Source organism: Scomber japonicus, chromosome 16, assembly GCF_027409825.1.
Source record: "Scomber japonicus isolate fScoJap1 chromosome 16, fScoJap1.pri, whole genome shotgun sequence".
NCBI lineage: Eukaryota > Metazoa > Chordata > Actinopteri > Scombriformes > Scombridae > Scomber > Scomber japonicus.
The window spans coordinates 18,949,613-18,966,640 of record NC_070593.1 but is presented as its reverse complement, the minus strand read 5'-3'; the positions used below and the strand labels follow the sequence as shown (position 1 = coordinate 18,966,640).

The window sequence follows — 17,028 nt, the reverse complement described above, 5'->3', positions numbered from 1 at the left end:
GTTTGAGTTTGTTATAAACACGCAACAACCATGCCCTCAGAGATTGATGAGTGGTTGTGTTAGTTACATAAATCAGGCTCATATTTCTACATTGTCATTTGATATCATGAACTGCTGAACAGCATCACTGTAAAGTTGATGATGATTAATCCTATCATTAGTCTTGTCTTGGAAAAAGACATGTTTACCACAGTGGTTTGCTTTATTTGCCTGTAAACCACAACAAGCACCAGTATGACAGTCCATTTTGAATGATTTAGGCAGGCTTAGGACCAGTGTTTTATGGCCCATCCATCTCCACATCCAATCTTCACCTCAATTTAGAGAAGACTGAACATCACAAAGCATGACTGGAATTTAGACTCTGTGCCGCAAGTTGTTTTAGGGATTACCATTAACAAACACTGCGGAAATCACATGTGAGCATCCCCTCATGTGACTTCCTATTGCTTCTGTGAGCGTTAAAAAACGTTGTCGTGCCTTTTGATTTCAGCCAGCTAAAGTGCTTATTGCATTTTCTCTGCTTGGTTTTGCTGCACGCAAAGCAGTATGGCAGGAATACTGAATGAGAGAGGAAAAACTTGGAAGAATGGCACAGAAAGATGGCAGGGAAGAGAATAAAAGATCAACAAATCCCCCACTACTTTCAACTCAGTTAGCCCACCTGCTTTGTATTAGAGTGCAGCGCTGGTTGTTCAGAGGCATGGGGTCATCGGTGCAGACACTTTGAGTCTGTACTCAAAGGTATGGCATACAGATGCTGTTCTCATGTATATAGAAATCACTAGCTACACATGTGCTTGCATCTGTGCAATACATTTATCAACCTAACTAGTATAGCTGCCCCTCAATGAGTCTGGAGACTTGCTTATGTAACCACATTGCCTCACTTCCCTCATGTTGGGATGTGTTTGATGAGAAGTTAGTGTGTGGTTAAGTAAGATCTTATAATGATGACTCACCCAAACCACTATGGTATAATTGGATGAGTAATCCAGTATCACCACCGTCATGTTATGCTGTAATTTTCCTGTTCCTTTCATTAATTTAAACAATTAATCATGTTTGTTTCACTTTTTAGAAATTGCAACTGAGTTTACGATTATTAGTATTTTTCTGCTTTCATTTCATTTTGTTTTGTTTTTTTCTTTTATAGTACTCACACAGACTTACACACACAAGCACATGCACATTCATGTCCTGGTTCACACACTGTCAGGTCAAAATGTTCCTGTCTGTATTCAGGCTTTACTGCATGTTGTTTATACACAAGACCAGACCTCGGTTTTCCAAAGGTTGTGTAACTACAGTAAGCTCGTTTTATTTCATAATACGGGGAACAGAGCTAAAAGAGGTTAAAAGGGCTTGGATGCTTTTTGGAAAGGCAGACATGCATTGATTCCCTCCACCTGCCACCAGCACACTGAGCCCATATTCTGCCAAATCCTCAGACCCACTACTGTTTTCTTTTACTCTGCACTGCAAGAGTCCAACGCCTTTTCAAGGCTTGATAGATCCCTGTGAAATTCCTCCTCATCAACTTGGCTTTATTGTCTGATAAATGCCATTCCACCCCACGGGCTTAACCTCAGTGTCTGCTTCGGCACCATTTGGTTCCGATAAACATTTCCATCAATAGTGGAAAATGAATGGATGTTTACACATTTGTAATTGACTGTATACAGTTGGGACATTCTTGCACTGATCGAGGTTGACATTTGTGATGAAAACCGCATTTTTCTGTCATATAGTCATGGGCACAATCTGTGGTGCTAATCTCTGCCAAATGTGATAGACACCTGACAGAGCAGGGTGCTCTCATTCCTAAACCGCAGTGTGTAAGGCATTATCATTCCCACATGGAGTTCATTTTAAGGTTGACAGCATCTGTCTGATTCTTCTTTTCCTTCTCCCTCTTCTTCTTCTTCTTCTTCTGCTTCTTCTTCTGCTTCTTCTTCTTCTGCTTCTTCTTCTTCTTCTCAGTCTCTCCCAAGTGTGTCCACAATGGGAAGGAGTTCTCAGAGGGGGAAGTGTACCGCATGGACCCCTGCTGGCTGTGTCAGTGTCGGGGAGGAATCTCCTTCTGCTCCAAGGCAGAGTGCGCTGAGCTGGACTGTGAAAACTTCTACATTCCTGAGGGCGAGTGTTGCCCTGTCTGCATAGGTACACTCATTAATCTTTGTTCTATACTGTGATGCTTGCACATTTTATCATGTTTTTTTAGATCAGAAATATATAGCATTATCATGGACCCTTAAATATAAATATCCTGATTGATACTAATTAGATTTAAGCAGCTGGTGATGTGACAGAGAGGCCTGTGTAGCAATCTGGAAGAGTGGAAAGTTGATGCAGGAGAGGTAGAGGAGATATCAAAACCTACCTTCACTGACACTTACCTCCATTGACCCTACCTTAATGGTTTCCTCACATAACTAGCTTCCACAGTTGTTAACATACCTGGCATACAAGAGGCGCACCAGCCTCACTTTGTGATATCTGGCTCTGGCTTAATGGGGGGGGCCCTCTTGCAAAAACACATGTGCTCAAAGCCAGGTAGGGAGCTCTGATATGTGCACTTAGGATTGTTAAAGAAATGGGGTTGCAGCGCATATGGCAACCACATTACAGTCTTTTAGAAGCCAGTGGATGGAGATGGCAGCCAGGCTTGGCCTCTGCCAGCGTGGCTAAAGTTGAACGGGCGCATGAAAGAGAGGGATGAAGACAAGAGCAAGACTGCAGAGGAGAACTTGTTGAGTCAATGTTGGAGGTACACCTGGAATGTGCAGGCATTTAGATGGAGTGGAATGCTTTCATCTTTTTCTCATGGAAAGCTGCTTTTACTTACTACTCTGGAGAATTTAAACTGTACTCTTAATGTGGATTGAGAGATGTATAGGTTACCTTGACATTTGATCAAAAAGGCTACATGTAATGTGAAAGAGGTTGCTTGTAGTGATGAACCCACATAGTATTATCACCTGGTTTTGCAGTTCCCCTCTGCCCTATGGATCATTTAGCATCTTCCAGCTCATTGTTGGGATTTTATGGGTAAACACAATACTGTTTTGTTTCACTTTCACCCCCCTCATCAAGTGTGTTTCCAGCAGCAGCAGCAGGGGGTATAGCTGTTTTCAGCCAAAAAAGATCTAAAAGACACTGTACATTGTCTCCCCAGCACCAAACATCAGACAAAGTTAGCAATTAGCATATTAACATAGTGGAGCATTTACTGTAGCAGTCAAAAAAATGGACCATCAAGTTTCATCATGGAAAGTGTAGGATCCTAGGTTTTGGAGTCTGATCTGTACCATAGATGAATAGTCATGGTAATGTGTACTTCTGTTCCGTCAGTTTCAAACCATTCTCCTATTACTCTGTCCCCAAACTTAATGGAAGTGAAATACTAAAATCCTGGGGTGACCCTTTAAAGTTTCATTGTAAGGATAATAGTGAAGCATGCATGAGGTGTACATAGTAAGGAGAGAACAGGAGAGAGTTGTTCAGGTAATCGCAGCCAGATGGCTAGAACCTCAGCAGCCAAAACTCAGCTGGGATCACATAGGGCAAAAAGATTCCTGTGCACAGTACACAGCACCTTTTCTCCCTCTGACACACATTCGGTAAGCCATACCAAACACATAAACACACAAAAATATGTACACACCTTTGTTTCACAATGACACACAGAAAATGCTTAGACCACCCTCTAACTTGCCTCTGTTACCAATAAACAGTTTAGCAAAAACAATTAAAACTGTTTATAGTAAATCTTAAAAACATGAAAAAAATGTTCCCAGAACAGGTCTCAGGCATCTGACGTTACCTCAAGCTGAGCAGAATGGCTTCCCAGTTTGACTCTTAAACTGTCCCAAACTTTATGGTTCCTACTTAAGACTAATGGCTACAGATCTTAATTTTTTAAATGTGCTTTCTTTTCTTTGGAGTAAAATTTATAGTATCAAACTCTGACCTGGCCTTTGACCTTCAGGGTCACAAAAGAAACTTGCATGGATGAGTTCAAGCTTTCAGTCAAGAAGGGAGTTGACACTGCAGGGACAGGCACTTATGAATGTCAACACCCTTGCTGTGTTTTTAATTAGGCTAACAAATTTCTCTCTAGAGGAACACAGCCAAATTCCAAACCTCATCTGTCTTCTTATCTCTGCCAGGCATGAACCTGGAGGGGCTCGTGCATTTGGTTGTGTTTGTGTGTGCGGCTAGGCTAAAAACAAGGTTTACCTACAGTAGTCTGTTGCAAACCACATTTTGGCCTTGGTCATGGCTCAAAAACTAACATCCATAAGTGGCCTCATCCTGAACCGGAGCATCTGCAGTTGAATTCCACACCGGTTATGTTATGATTCACTAAAGTTAGGCACAATGCAAGATGAACAAATCCCTGTTTTAGTTATCTTTGCCGCCATCTTGACAGTACACACCTGGTGGAGATCTGCACTCTACTGAGTGCACTCTTCTAGTTTCAACTTAAATCCCTTTGCATGTTGTCACTAAGCCAGGGACCTCTCCCCAGTCCACTTATATGTAGATAAGACATGGAGTTTCTCCATCTTGTTAACTCCCTCATGGAGTATCCTGCTTCACCCAGCTCTGCTCTTCTGTAACTCAATTACAGTAGAATACATAATATAAGATACATGGGAATGATTTGGGTTCAAAATCTGTTTGTGGTAGCCAACCAAATAATTTTTATTTTTAAGATGTATTTTTTGGCTTTTTCCCTTTTATACTGTTTGACATAGAGGCCGACAGGAAAGAGAGAGAGGGGAATGACCTGTAGCAAACGTCTGTTAATGCCTTCAAACCGGAGACGCTGCCTTTTGTGATATGCGCCTTAACCAAACTAAACATTTGACTGAGCAAAGATTCAGATTAAAGACTCCCCCTTTTCTCTCACTTCACTCCCTAACCCACCATGCATATGTCTTCCTTTGTCCTCTCAGACGTGGAGTTACTGTCGATGGACAGCACTAAGGCCAGTTGCTGGGTGAATAATAAGCTGCGAGCCCATGAGGAGCAGTGGAAAGAGGATGACTGCACCTTCTGCCAGTGTGTGGATGGGGAACCACACTGCACAGCCATGGCCTGCAAACAGAGCTGCCAGAACCCTGTTAAGATCCCAGGAGAATGCTGTCCGTTCTGTGAAGGTATAAAGAGTTTTATTGCTTCTGGGAAAAGTACAATGCACTTGTTTGATATTTATCACAACTCATGTTTGGCTCATATTTATTTGAGCTCCACATTGTCCTACATACTACATGAAGGAGGCTCCTGTGGCTTGCAGCTTTGCCACAGAGGCCATGTCGGCATGGGCTCATTAAGGGGGAGGCCACAGAGCATTCTTCAAGCTGCAGGGTCCTTTGTGTTCCTTTATTACCCTTGCCCGCCAAAATGAGACCCACCTGTGTGTGTGAGGCTGCGGCATGCTTTTAACACAAGGCTGCATAATTGAAGTGGATCCTTTTTTTGTGAGCATAATTAGTTACAGCTCGTTGGGCTGCTCCTCCTACTGAACGTGGCAAGAGACGTTTGACGGTAAATAGCTATGGTGCATGTATGTGTGTGCACTATGTGTGTTTTTCCCAAAGACCCTAAATTGTGCGGCTTCACAATACAGTTGGCCCTGATTCAAGAGGGTCTGGGCATTTTCAAAGCCTGATTTCAATGTAGGGGGGGACACATTATATTCACAAAAGATGCTCTTTGCACACATCCTATTAATGGGAGACAGATCAGGATAATAAAACAGAGAGGTACAATACCTCTTACAGTGCGACCCACCCTGGTGTAATTGCTCTACATTTATCTGTAATTACTGTTTACTCCAAAATAACAGCAGTGTGAATAGGTGGCTATTACATTTGGCACAAAAAGCACAGATGAGGTATTACACCTGAGGGGCACGCATAAAAAAATACAAAAGTATACATACAAAAGTCTAAAATGACTACCTTTTTATTTTTGGATGTTGGTGCTGTCATGTAAAATCCCAACCCCTCTTCGTCACTTTGTTTTTGTTCTCCAGAGCCTTCTTATGAAACAGTTAGCCCCATGCTGTGTCCTCCCCTGGAAAACTGCTCCCTGTCAGGGAATGACTGCCCGTATGGCTTCCATCAAGACAAAAATGGATGTCTGCTCTGCCAGTGTCTCAACAGTAAGTTCACTTTCCTATCTTTACCTAAAGGGATAGTAACAGGGGCTGACTTGCAGGAGCATGAGTACATTTGTGAGACAATAGGTTTCCTCTGGCGTGCTGCTTCTTGCAGTTTTGCATTGAAGTGATAGACATGCATTGCTGTACTTGCCTGTATGCACATGCTGATGTCAAAAACAAAATTGGAAACCAAACGGTTTTGACAGCAGCGTGCACACACTCATATTCATCACAGCTTATTTGTGTCCATGGCTACAGTCTTTGCAAGGTTTTCTGTCACAGGAATGTTCCTGTGAGCAGCCCCATAGCAACTCATGCCTTTGCCTTTGATGGATGGTTGTGCCCATGATCAGATGACCTCTCCCTCAACTCTTTCAGATGACTCCTGTCCTGACCTGGGAAAATATTGTTCCCTGCAATGCCCAATGGGATACGAGAGGGATGATTTTGGCTGTGAGGTGTGCGAGTGCAGCATCCCCATGCCCAAGTGCCGACCTTTGACCTGCACTAAGACATGCCCCTATGGATATGTGTAAGTATACTTAGTGACCCTGTGGGTTTCACATCCCCCAAGTCCAGCTCTTCTCATTTGTTATCTTTGTTCTCTGCCTATTCAAAGGGATCTGTGGCTGTCAGTGATTTAACATACAGATGTATGAGAGAACTATACACTTTGCTCTTACATACTTATAAGATGGAAAAGTCTAAGTGGATAATAATCTTTAAGAATTCTGTTATGTCAGTGAAAGGTGATCCATTTCATAATGAACATAATATGGACCTTTTTTCTTCAACAATACTAGAGCTTTACTCCTGGGAAAATGGAGGTTATCTCTTTAAATCTGTGTTAAAGGGTCTTGGTTTTCCTCTAGCCACCACCTGTATGTAAAATGGTGAGGTAAAATAAGGAGTTATTTAGTAATGACCAGAGACCAGTGCCTATATAATAGCAAACTATTGGAACAGTGGTTTGGCACCCGAAGGGCCTACCTTGGTGGCCAATCCAGGTTTCTAAATCTGTGCGATGAGGTGTTTGTGCTTATATATGTGTGAGCAATCCACTACGAAGTCCATACAAGCCTCTTCGACCCCTGCAACTCCTCTCCTCCTAATCTTATTTAACCCAATCAAACATCTGGAAGTGCTCTCTACCGGGACTCTTGGTCCCTAGGCACCACTTTCATTTCATAAATCATCATCTGTCTCAAAACAACGATCAAAAACACATCAGGACAAAAGCATCCTTTATGAAACGTATACAGTTAGGATTCTTCTGGTATCTCAACCATGCTCTGGAGCCGCAGCTCAAGATGGGCCTGATATGTCTGTGCAGAATGCCAGAGGAGAGGAGAAAGGATGAGGGGCACCCTGCGGGAAAAAGAGGAGCAGGAAGTCCTGGCTTCAGCCTTCATAAGCAGCTGTTTAGGTCTAGCCTCAGAAGTCTGAAATCCTCAGAGACTTAGCCAGCCTTACAATGCAGATTTGTCTTCTCACACAGGCATACAGTCGCCATAAAGAAACAAAAGGCACAAAGGATCTCTCTGTTTATACTGGTTGTATTGATGACATCCTGTGAGTACTGTAACGTACATATCTGAAACTGAAGACTCTGGCCACCAAAGCAGAATGAATGTAAACTTTGTAAACTATGTGAACCATGTGTTGAACACTCCTCTCTTGTGTAAACAGTTGAGATGAAGGACGCTCTCAGAGTAGTTCTTACGAATTACCTTGAGTTTTTAGAGATGGGACACAAGGTGGCTATTTGGTGGCTGTGTTTTCCATATTTAATAGCTAAAATCATCATTGTGACCAGTCATGAATGGCATTCCTCCGGACATCACGGTTTTTGGCACGCTGGAAATTGTGCCGAGCCAGCAGTCCCAAGGCTGGGGCCCCCAATGCCTTCTGAAGCCCCTCTATCCCCCTGGAGCCCAAAGCGCTGCTTGGCATTCCACACACCATCTTTAAACAAAGCCTTGCTCTAAGGTTGCAGCACTCTCTGTCTCTGTATTTGTACAGTGAGGCACTGGCCAAGCCATCACAATGTTGTTTCAATAGCCGTTATTGCTGTTTCAGCATAGATAGGGTCCTCTGTTTGCTGAGCCTGGCATGCTCTGTCCTCTTTATGAGACACTGCAGTGTGCATGGGTTCAAGGGTTCTTTCATTTATGCTGCCCTGGCAGATGAAGATTAATAGAGTAATTACCTAGACCTAACTAGGCCACTGCTTCATAAAATAGGTATCATCACTTACCTGTAGAGAGGGACAGAGAAGGAGGCTAGCTGTTTGGGACGGAGTGAATGAGACAGGGAGGGATAGAGAGGAAATACCAAATGACAGAAATGCAGGTACAGATAATTCTATCATCTAGGGTTTGTCAATGTATCTTCCCGCTGCTCATCTATGTTTTATTAGGTAGATCATTTGACCCAACTGTTCTGTTTCTGGCTTTCTCCTTTTCTGCACCTAATACTGTTCCCCACTTGTCTCTTTGCTCCAACTCAAGTTTTGTTCCTAGTCAGTTTAGTGAAATTGTCTCTCAATTTACAAATGACCCCTCAGTGTAAACCTGACCATACCTATCCTTTACCTACTCCCCAATCACTGTACCTTATTTCTTGTCGTACTGCTCTTTTTCAGTACTCTTGAGTCAAAGGCTTTTGGAGCAATAAGGATGCAACAAGATAAATTGAAAGCATCTGAATTGGCTTTAGATTGCTCTTTTGGTTGGTATGATGTGCAAACCACAGGGATCTCACGTGTTGGCCTTTTATTTGGCCTTCTTCAAAGGCAGATAATATAGAGAAGGGAAAGCAGGTCCAGATGTTGATAATACTGGACTTGAGCATCTGGCGTTCACTCTACCACAACATTATCATGAAAGCAGACCTCTGCTCATCTCGGAGATATCCTCAATGTGAAGCAATTTTAAACTCTGCTTGAGCTTCAAAGGGGCGGTGTTGTTTACTTCCTGGTATTCTCTTTGGCTAAATGATTTTTATATGTGTGCGCCTAACACGTGTTTGTTTGTGGCCCTGCAGGAGGAACAAGCATGGCTGTGAGATGTGCCGCTGTGTCAAGTGTCCCCCCTTCACCTGCGACAAACACTGCAGTGACGGCTACCGACAGAACAGGAAAGGATGCTCCATCTGCATGTGTAAAGGTAAAAATCAATATTGTGCCAATAGTTTTGGGATAACCACCTGTGTATATTTATTTATCATCTAACCCAACAGAACAGTTTAAAATGAATTTGAATGCCCATTTTAGACATTGAATACAGAAAACCAATGTCTGACTAAACAACAGATGCTTATACACTGTAGCATTATATATTAAACACATGGGCCCCACTCCACAGAGCATAATTCCTAATAATTTGTTAACCCCCTCAACTTTTCCACTAAGGCCTCCGCTAGGGTAGAACTTCCACTTATAAACAAGAAATGCTCAATCTAATCAGACTGCCATGAAATTGAATCCGCTGATTCATCCTCCCCGGAGGAGAAACCCTTTACATTCTGGACTCCACCTGATATGATATTCAGCATCCCTAGAAACATGAACCCTGCTGATTGTGGCCAGATCTTGACCTTTCTTGTGCTGCCGGTCTCCAGCAAAATATCAACTCGTACAAAACAAATCTAAAAATGAAATACTGTTGGTATGTTATCTTTAAATTTTTCCATTCCTACACATCCCAATATGATATTATATTGATGAAATATCCACATTAAATGATGCTTGATACTTCATTACAGTTTACTACAAGATCTTAAATTTAGCAGTAAAAAGTGTAGAGGATAGAAGAAGACAGATGATCTCTGTTAGCAGAGTTGAGTTTCTGCCTCTAAGCTGCAGTTTTGATTTCCTGTGACCTTTTGCTGCGCTGCTGTGGAGACTTTCATGTTTGCTTGTTTAGGTTCTTGTTGGTATTTACAGTCGCTTTATCCAGGAGCTCTGTGTGCAGCTTCAATTAGATTCCCTCAAAGCCTGATTTTAAAGCAAGTATGCAGATGCCATATTTATGCTGCGCCGCATTTTATGTGATGTGTTTATTTTGTCAATTTAGCTGTATTATAAATATTCCAGCTTCAAATGTGCTGAGGTAAGATGATCAGTGCATCTGGCTCTACGTCTCCATAAACAGACATACACACACAGACCAACACCTACTGCAAATAAACCGCTGTTTACTTGTCTTGGATAAGTATCTCTGTGGACTGTTAAGATATTTAGCAATAGGAAACTGTTTTTGGAGATATTTTTGTCTGTGTGTGTCTGTGTATATATTTGGTTTTTAGATTGAAATGAAAGATAAGCGACATCTAAACATCTGCCTGAATGGAGAAACACCTTTTGTTTCTGATCCCAGCGAATCCCTACAAACTTTAAGAGCCATGCTGACTTAAATGCATTGCTGGAATCCAGTTATTGGCAGCTTGCCCCCTTTGTAATGTATATGTTTGCCCCGAGCAAGATTTTTGGTTTGTGGTTTTTGTCTTTTTCTCATGTGATGAAAATCATGGGGAAGGTATTCAGCTTTATTTGTGGTTGGTTCATAAATTCATTATTGGCATATAAATATGCTATAAAGATCAAAAATGCTCCAGTGTATGGAATCATAACCCCTTAGCTTTCACTTTTGCCTCTAATGAAATTGGATTCAAGACAATAACACTGGCCTGTTTTACTGTAAATCATAAAAGTGCTTAATGAAATTTCCACATTGGCTTTACAAGGTTCCTTGCCTTACCACACCATGTAGTTTTCTGAATGTTCACACTGCTATTTCACAACTCCTTAGCCCCACCCGATAACTTCTATGCCTTTCATGTTTGTGTCTCTAGAAAGTGGTCATGTCCCAAGCACCACTGTCCCGGCCCCGATGCCTAGCTATTGCCTTACCTCCAACGGGCACCGATACGAGGAAGGTGACAGCTGGCATGATGGCTGTCGTGACTGCTACTGCCACTCTGGACGAGAGATGTGTGTGCTCATATCCTGTCCTGTACCCAGCTGCCCACATCCAGTTGTGAAGCCTGACCAGTGTTGTCCTACGTGTGAGGGTATGTCTTTTCAATTCACAAGAGATTTTATTTCGTATCTGGTGTTAAAGGGTCATTTCAAATTATTACAGTTTGCTTTGGCGATCATTCTTATCTGATATAACAACATTGTACTCACTTAATTGTTGACATCTGGGAACTTAATTGGAAGAGAAAATAATAGTACAGTGTCATAATTGTAAGCAACACAAGCATGGATCTAGTCAGAAGAGAACAGTGTGGGTAAGCACCATTTGGCCAAGTTATAGTCCAATTAGATGTTGGTGCCAACATGCAATGCACAGAGGCAATGCATAGAGTACAACAAAGCAGATGCTTTGTTCTCAGTCCATCAGGTATGGAGGTGTATGGAGCTGGGTCTTTAGTCTTTTCTTAAAGACTGAGAGGGACTCTACTGTTCAAAAGGACTGCACTTATATAGTACTTTTCTAGTTTGACTAACACTCAGAGCACTCTACAATACATGCTGACATTCACCCATTTGCACACTGATGGCAGAAGGTGCCAACCTGCTGATCAGGAGCAATATAGCACTTTTTAAAAAATCCAAAGCATTTTGCAGTATAATGTTTCTAATGCTCTCCCATTCATGTCAGTATCTTTGCCTAAGAACACTTTGACGAGTGGAGGAGCTGGGGATCCATGGACCTTTTGATTAGTAGACAACCCATTCTACCTCCTGAGCCACAGCTGCCCCCACAGTTTCTGTCAGTTTCTTTACAAATGTGGCGTACAATTTTTTATCCACAAACCTCCAGCTCACGCGGGATATTTATGGAGGAGTGACTCAGTTAGCTGTTCAAATATTTAGGAGTGAAAGAATGTCTACAACTTTCAGAAGCTACACACACTTTGCAGTCAGGGGACAACATGCTAACTCTTTGCAGATGTCAGTTACTCTATTGGACAGAAAGATGTTTTCAACTAAATTAGTGTCAAAACACAACTTGGACACTGACCTATACTGCCTCAGGCTCCTTTTTAATGGCTAGAGGTCTCTCATGTATCCTTATACCAGTATCCTATGACTCTGTTTACTCTCTGGAGGTCATTGTTTAACTCCATCATGTAACAGTTATTGTTATGGGCTGAATGAATATTTGTTGGGCACTGAAAGCAGGCCAGAATGTGAATTTGACACCGGAAAAAAAACAACAACTATTTCCCTTCTTTTTTCTCCTCCTCTTCTACTGTAGATGAGTCAGGTAGTGGTCAACCAGAGGGGATGGACATGGTGGTGTGCAGAGCCCCTGGGGGAGAATTTTATGTGGAGGGCGAAACCTGGAACCTGGACGAGTGCACACGCTGCACCTGCAGGAAGGGACGTGTCCTGTGCGACACTGAAGTTTGTCCACCGGCTCTCTGCCAGACACCTATCAAGAACAAGGACACCTGTTGCCATGTTTGCCCAGGTATCCTGAAAAAGACCAGGTTACAGGGAGGCAGGGGTAGTGTCAGAAGAAAAACAACAGGGGCTGAATATTCTCAGGAGGGGTTATGGGTAGAGCAGTATAAATCTATTTTGGATGTGCTATCAGCATGTGGTTTTGGAAGGTCTTGCATGTTGCACTCCGTCAGGCAGTTTTATGTTAGCCACACAGGCTCATAAAGAAACCAGCCAAGACCGGTTGGGTTTACATAGTGATCTTCCAGGCAGGCTGCAGCACATGTGGACTGCTTTCACCCACAGCCCATACTGGAGGGTACTGATCTATCTCTCTCTTACTGCGGGAAGGGAAAGAATATAACTAATCTCACTGAATCAGTGCTGTTTCTCCGGTTATGGGAATATACTCTGACACAAATGTCTAAGCGTACATAAAACCGCACACATATTTTATTTACAACTGCACCCAAACACTCAAGTCTCTCTCATACACTTAGAAACAACATATCCCAAGCACTCCCGAGCATGAGGCCCACAAATTAGCAATGCATGACTGCGCCTGTGAGCTGCTCCTTGAGAATGCCGGCCTGTCTTATCGCTGCATCTCCCTTCAAAAAAGCAGATTGTCAGAGGCCAGCCTTTGATATATGGGGCTGGTCACCAAGAATGTGGGAATAATACACATCTCACTGACAGGCCCTATGATGTACAGTAGGGTAGTGCAGTGTGTGCATGCAAACAAAGTCTTTGGTCATGAGAAGGCTGTAGATCTCAGGCCTCCGGGAACCTGATGAGACAGATAAGGCCTGAGACTGAACTGACATATGCCATATGGAATCACTTCTGTTTGTGTTTAACATACACTAAAGCATCTTATCTTGAACGCAACCCTAAAGGCCCAATAACATTTGTGGATTGAGATGTTATACAGCATGGATAAATTCAAGAGGCCTTTCCATGTTGTTATATACAACTCAGACTAAACTAGGTATTTCTCCTGGAAGTTGTATTTCTCTACTAGCTGGACAGTTCAAACCCTACATTGCCAAGTTATATTTAGTGACAGAAGAAACTAGGACATGACCTACTATGCAACCCTTAACATTTGTGTATTTTAACCCTATGTATATCTGTGTGCAACCACAGAGGAGACGCTGAGCCCCTTGCTGCCAGTGAACAACAGCCTGCAGGAGTACTGCATAACCAGTGATGGAGACGTGCTGCTGGCTGGAGACTCCTGGAAGGCCAATGCGTGCACCAGCTGCACCTGCAACAACGGCACTATTCAGTGTTTCTCACAGCGCTGTCCGGCTGCCAACTGCAGGGTGCCCGTCTTACGCAAGGGCCAGTGCTGCCCGCACTGTCTCGGTGAGTATTTAGGTGGACTCAGGAAAGTGAAAGCTGCTTTCATGAGTATTTGTGCCAAGGTTGCCTTAAGTTTATTTTTATTGCATTAAATCTTAGTTGGGAATACTAAATGGGGTTTATATTTTATCCATTTTACGTAACACTTCCACATACTGAGAGCAACTGTCAAAGTTTTGAAAAACTGCCATCCTTTTTATAATCAGTGGTACCACCGGAAACAAGGCACAGCCTGTTGATGGGAAAGTTGTAATTCATAATGCCACATGTCAAAAAGAGGGAGTAACTGAACGAATGCTGGTTTCCAGTCTGAGTGTGTGTGTATGTGTTTGTTCATTAGTCCTAGCCACTCTGGCGCTACATAGGCAAACATGGCCATTCACGACAACATTCCATGTGACATACACACACAGTCCACTCCGAGCGAAAACATTCCTAGAGCATCCGCACATTCACACGTGTTTCCTGTTGCCGCCTGAATCGGCCCGCAACACTCACTGTGTGAGAGCACAGGAAGGCAAAGCTCAATGTCAGCTTTTCCTATAGAGGAAAACCTCGGCATAGGCTCCCATTGTTCACCCTGATATGTAGCTGTTTCACCAGGCCTTTGTTTTTGTTATTTGCCCAGGGGAAAACAGAGCTTTTACGTAATGCCTTCACAAAGCGGTACAGTGGAAGTTAAGAGGACTGTTCCTATAAACATAGTTTATCAAGTGAAACATCAGGGAGTTTATACACTAACTCACAGTTATACATGTCTATGTCTGGCATGTTTTGCATTACACTGGTGATATTGGTAATGGATCTTATTCCTGTCTGAACAGAAATGACGACGTCGGTGCCAGTGACGGTGTCTACCAACGCCCCAAAGACAACGGCCACTACCACAGTGGAGAGTGCAATGTGGATCACCACTGTCACTGTACCACCTATCATTGCTGAAACAGGTAACAACTTACCCATCTATCCCTGTCTTACTCACTTTCCTCATCATTCCCTTTAATTCTCTAATGACCTCATCCCAATATTTGGCATCCTTGGGGCGGCTGTGTTTCAGGAATAAGAGTGGGTCATCTACTAATCCTAAAATGGGTGGTTGATCCCCAGCTCCTCCAGTCTGCATGGGGAAGTGTCCTTGATACTGAACCCCAAATTGCTCTTAAACCCTGTGCCATTAGTTTGTGAGTGGGTGGGTTCGTGAAAGGCACTTTGCATGGCAGCCTCTGCCAGCACTGTATGAATGTGTGAATGGGTGAATGTTGGCATGTAGTCTAAAGTGCTTTGAGTGGTTGGACAACTAGAAAGCACTATATAAATGCAGTCCATTTACCATTTACCATAATCACCCTGCCAGTACCAGCGGGTGTTTATTCTAGTGGAGGGTGTTATGGTTGTGTTGATAAATGAGTGAAATGTGTAGTAACTCATGCTGAACTCAAACAATAATGATAAATGGACATTGGCTAAACATGATCTCTCTTGAGAAACCCTGTGTTCAATTTTCTGGTATGTACTGCAGCAGGATATCAGCCAAATGCTAAAGCTGAGGCATGAGCTTTTTTTGATTTAGATTTAGCAATTGAGAGATTTCACTATTGAAAATACTGGATTGGGGGGGCAGGTGGGCTTTCTGTTCTGAGTTGGATGTCCAATATTAATGTTTTATATGTCCAACAGACGAGCCAGGTTTGGGTGAGAACTACCCCAGCCAAACAGAGATGGCCCTCATCTACCAGTCAGCTGCCTGGATCCTGGCAGGCCTCCTCCTGGCTATCATCATCTTCCTCATCGTGGCATTACTCATCAACAAGAAAAAGAAATGGGTGCAGATGTCCTGCTACAGCGCACCAAAGAAGGTGAGAAACTATCTGTAGATCACATAAATCTGCTCATTATTTTGAGGCACTGGCGTAAAACAGTACTAAATTACACACACACACACACTCTCATACAAATAGCTGTGTGTCCAGCGTTAATCTGTCGATGGGTGAGGAGGAGATCTCCTTGATCTTTCGGCCTCCGCTACAGTCTGTGCTAAAGCTGTCATTCAGTTAGGATTAATGTAGCCCCATGCTTACTTCTTAACCCTTACTTTCAACTGGAAACAAGGTCCATGTTAGTCCTAACATAGATAACTTCTGATAAATGCTGTGTGACAAATTGAGATTTTCTCACGCTACAGACTCATTTCAAGGTCAAGATTTTATGACTAACTAGTGCAACCTAACATAATTTAGCAGATATTCATCGGTACTAACTGTCAAGACTCTGAACAACTAACAAATCTTAAAACTTTTCCTCCCCAGACGGTGATTATGAAGAAACATGTAAACAAGAACTCAGTGGTCTATATGGAGCCCTCCAAGGAGAACAAATTTCAGAATGTGAAGAACGACTGTGGGATCATCCACTTCTCTCCAGAAATGAGCTCCCCCTGTGGGGACAAGATGACCATCCCCAGGGCCAAGTTGAGCATGGGCAACGACTGGACGCCACGCTAATAACACCCCTCAAACTCAGCCGATCAGAGCTGTCCGACACCTCCCACTCTCTCTTACTGCTGTATCCATGGTGACTCGTGTATCATTACACACACCTTGGGCGCTGCCTCGTTCCCACCCTTCACTCTGTATGACAGTATAACTGAGGATGCTCAACAAGAGACAAAACAAGCGACCTCTGTTCCTTTTATTATGTGTCCATATTCTTTTGTGTCTGGACCTTTACCATGGCCACTGGGTGGAGTGAGATGCTGGGAGGTGGATGGACAGGTGGACAGAAAAAAAATGGACATAGCCACGCTCTGCATTACCGCAGAGATGGAGTCAGCCTCATTGGCTCCTCTGTCAGAATCAGACTTTTGACTGTGAACATTGTAATATCATTGCATATTATTGCCTCCTTCGAAACTGGAACTTTGAGGCAAGAAGAAGAAAATAAAAAGCTTTAGGACAGGGGTTTGGGCTGTAGTATAAAGGGGTGTACAGGATGCTCCCCCCCCCCAAATGCAGCTGTGCTTCATGGATGT

At 43.0% G+C, this 17,028-nt stretch overlaps 1 protein-coding gene across 1 annotated transcript in view; it reads left to right on the top strand.

Annotated features, from left to right (window-relative positions):
• crim1 (cysteine rich transmembrane BMP regulator 1 (chordin-like)) overlaps positions 1 to 17,028 on the top strand; it is a 30,896-nt gene extending 13,868 nt beyond the window's left edge. Inside the window, exons 5-15 of the mRNA XM_053335676.1 lie at positions 1,984 to 2,163; positions 4,965 to 5,168; positions 6,047 to 6,175; positions 6,554 to 6,707; positions 9,221 to 9,342; positions 11,030 to 11,248; positions 12,445 to 12,660; positions 13,782 to 14,003; positions 14,825 to 14,947; positions 15,678 to 15,856; positions 16,307 to 17,028. Of these exons, the coding sequence (XP_053191651.1) occupies positions 1,984 to 2,163; positions 4,965 to 5,168; positions 6,047 to 6,175; positions 6,554 to 6,707; positions 9,221 to 9,342; positions 11,030 to 11,248; positions 12,445 to 12,660; positions 13,782 to 14,003; positions 14,825 to 14,947; positions 15,678 to 15,856; positions 16,307 to 16,501 (1,943 nt within the window). The 3' untranslated portion in view covers positions 16,502 to 17,028. The remainder of the gene's footprint in view (positions 1 to 1,983; positions 2,164 to 4,964; positions 5,169 to 6,046; positions 6,176 to 6,553; positions 6,708 to 9,220; positions 9,343 to 11,029; positions 11,249 to 12,444; positions 12,661 to 13,781; positions 14,004 to 14,824; positions 14,948 to 15,677; positions 15,857 to 16,306) is intronic.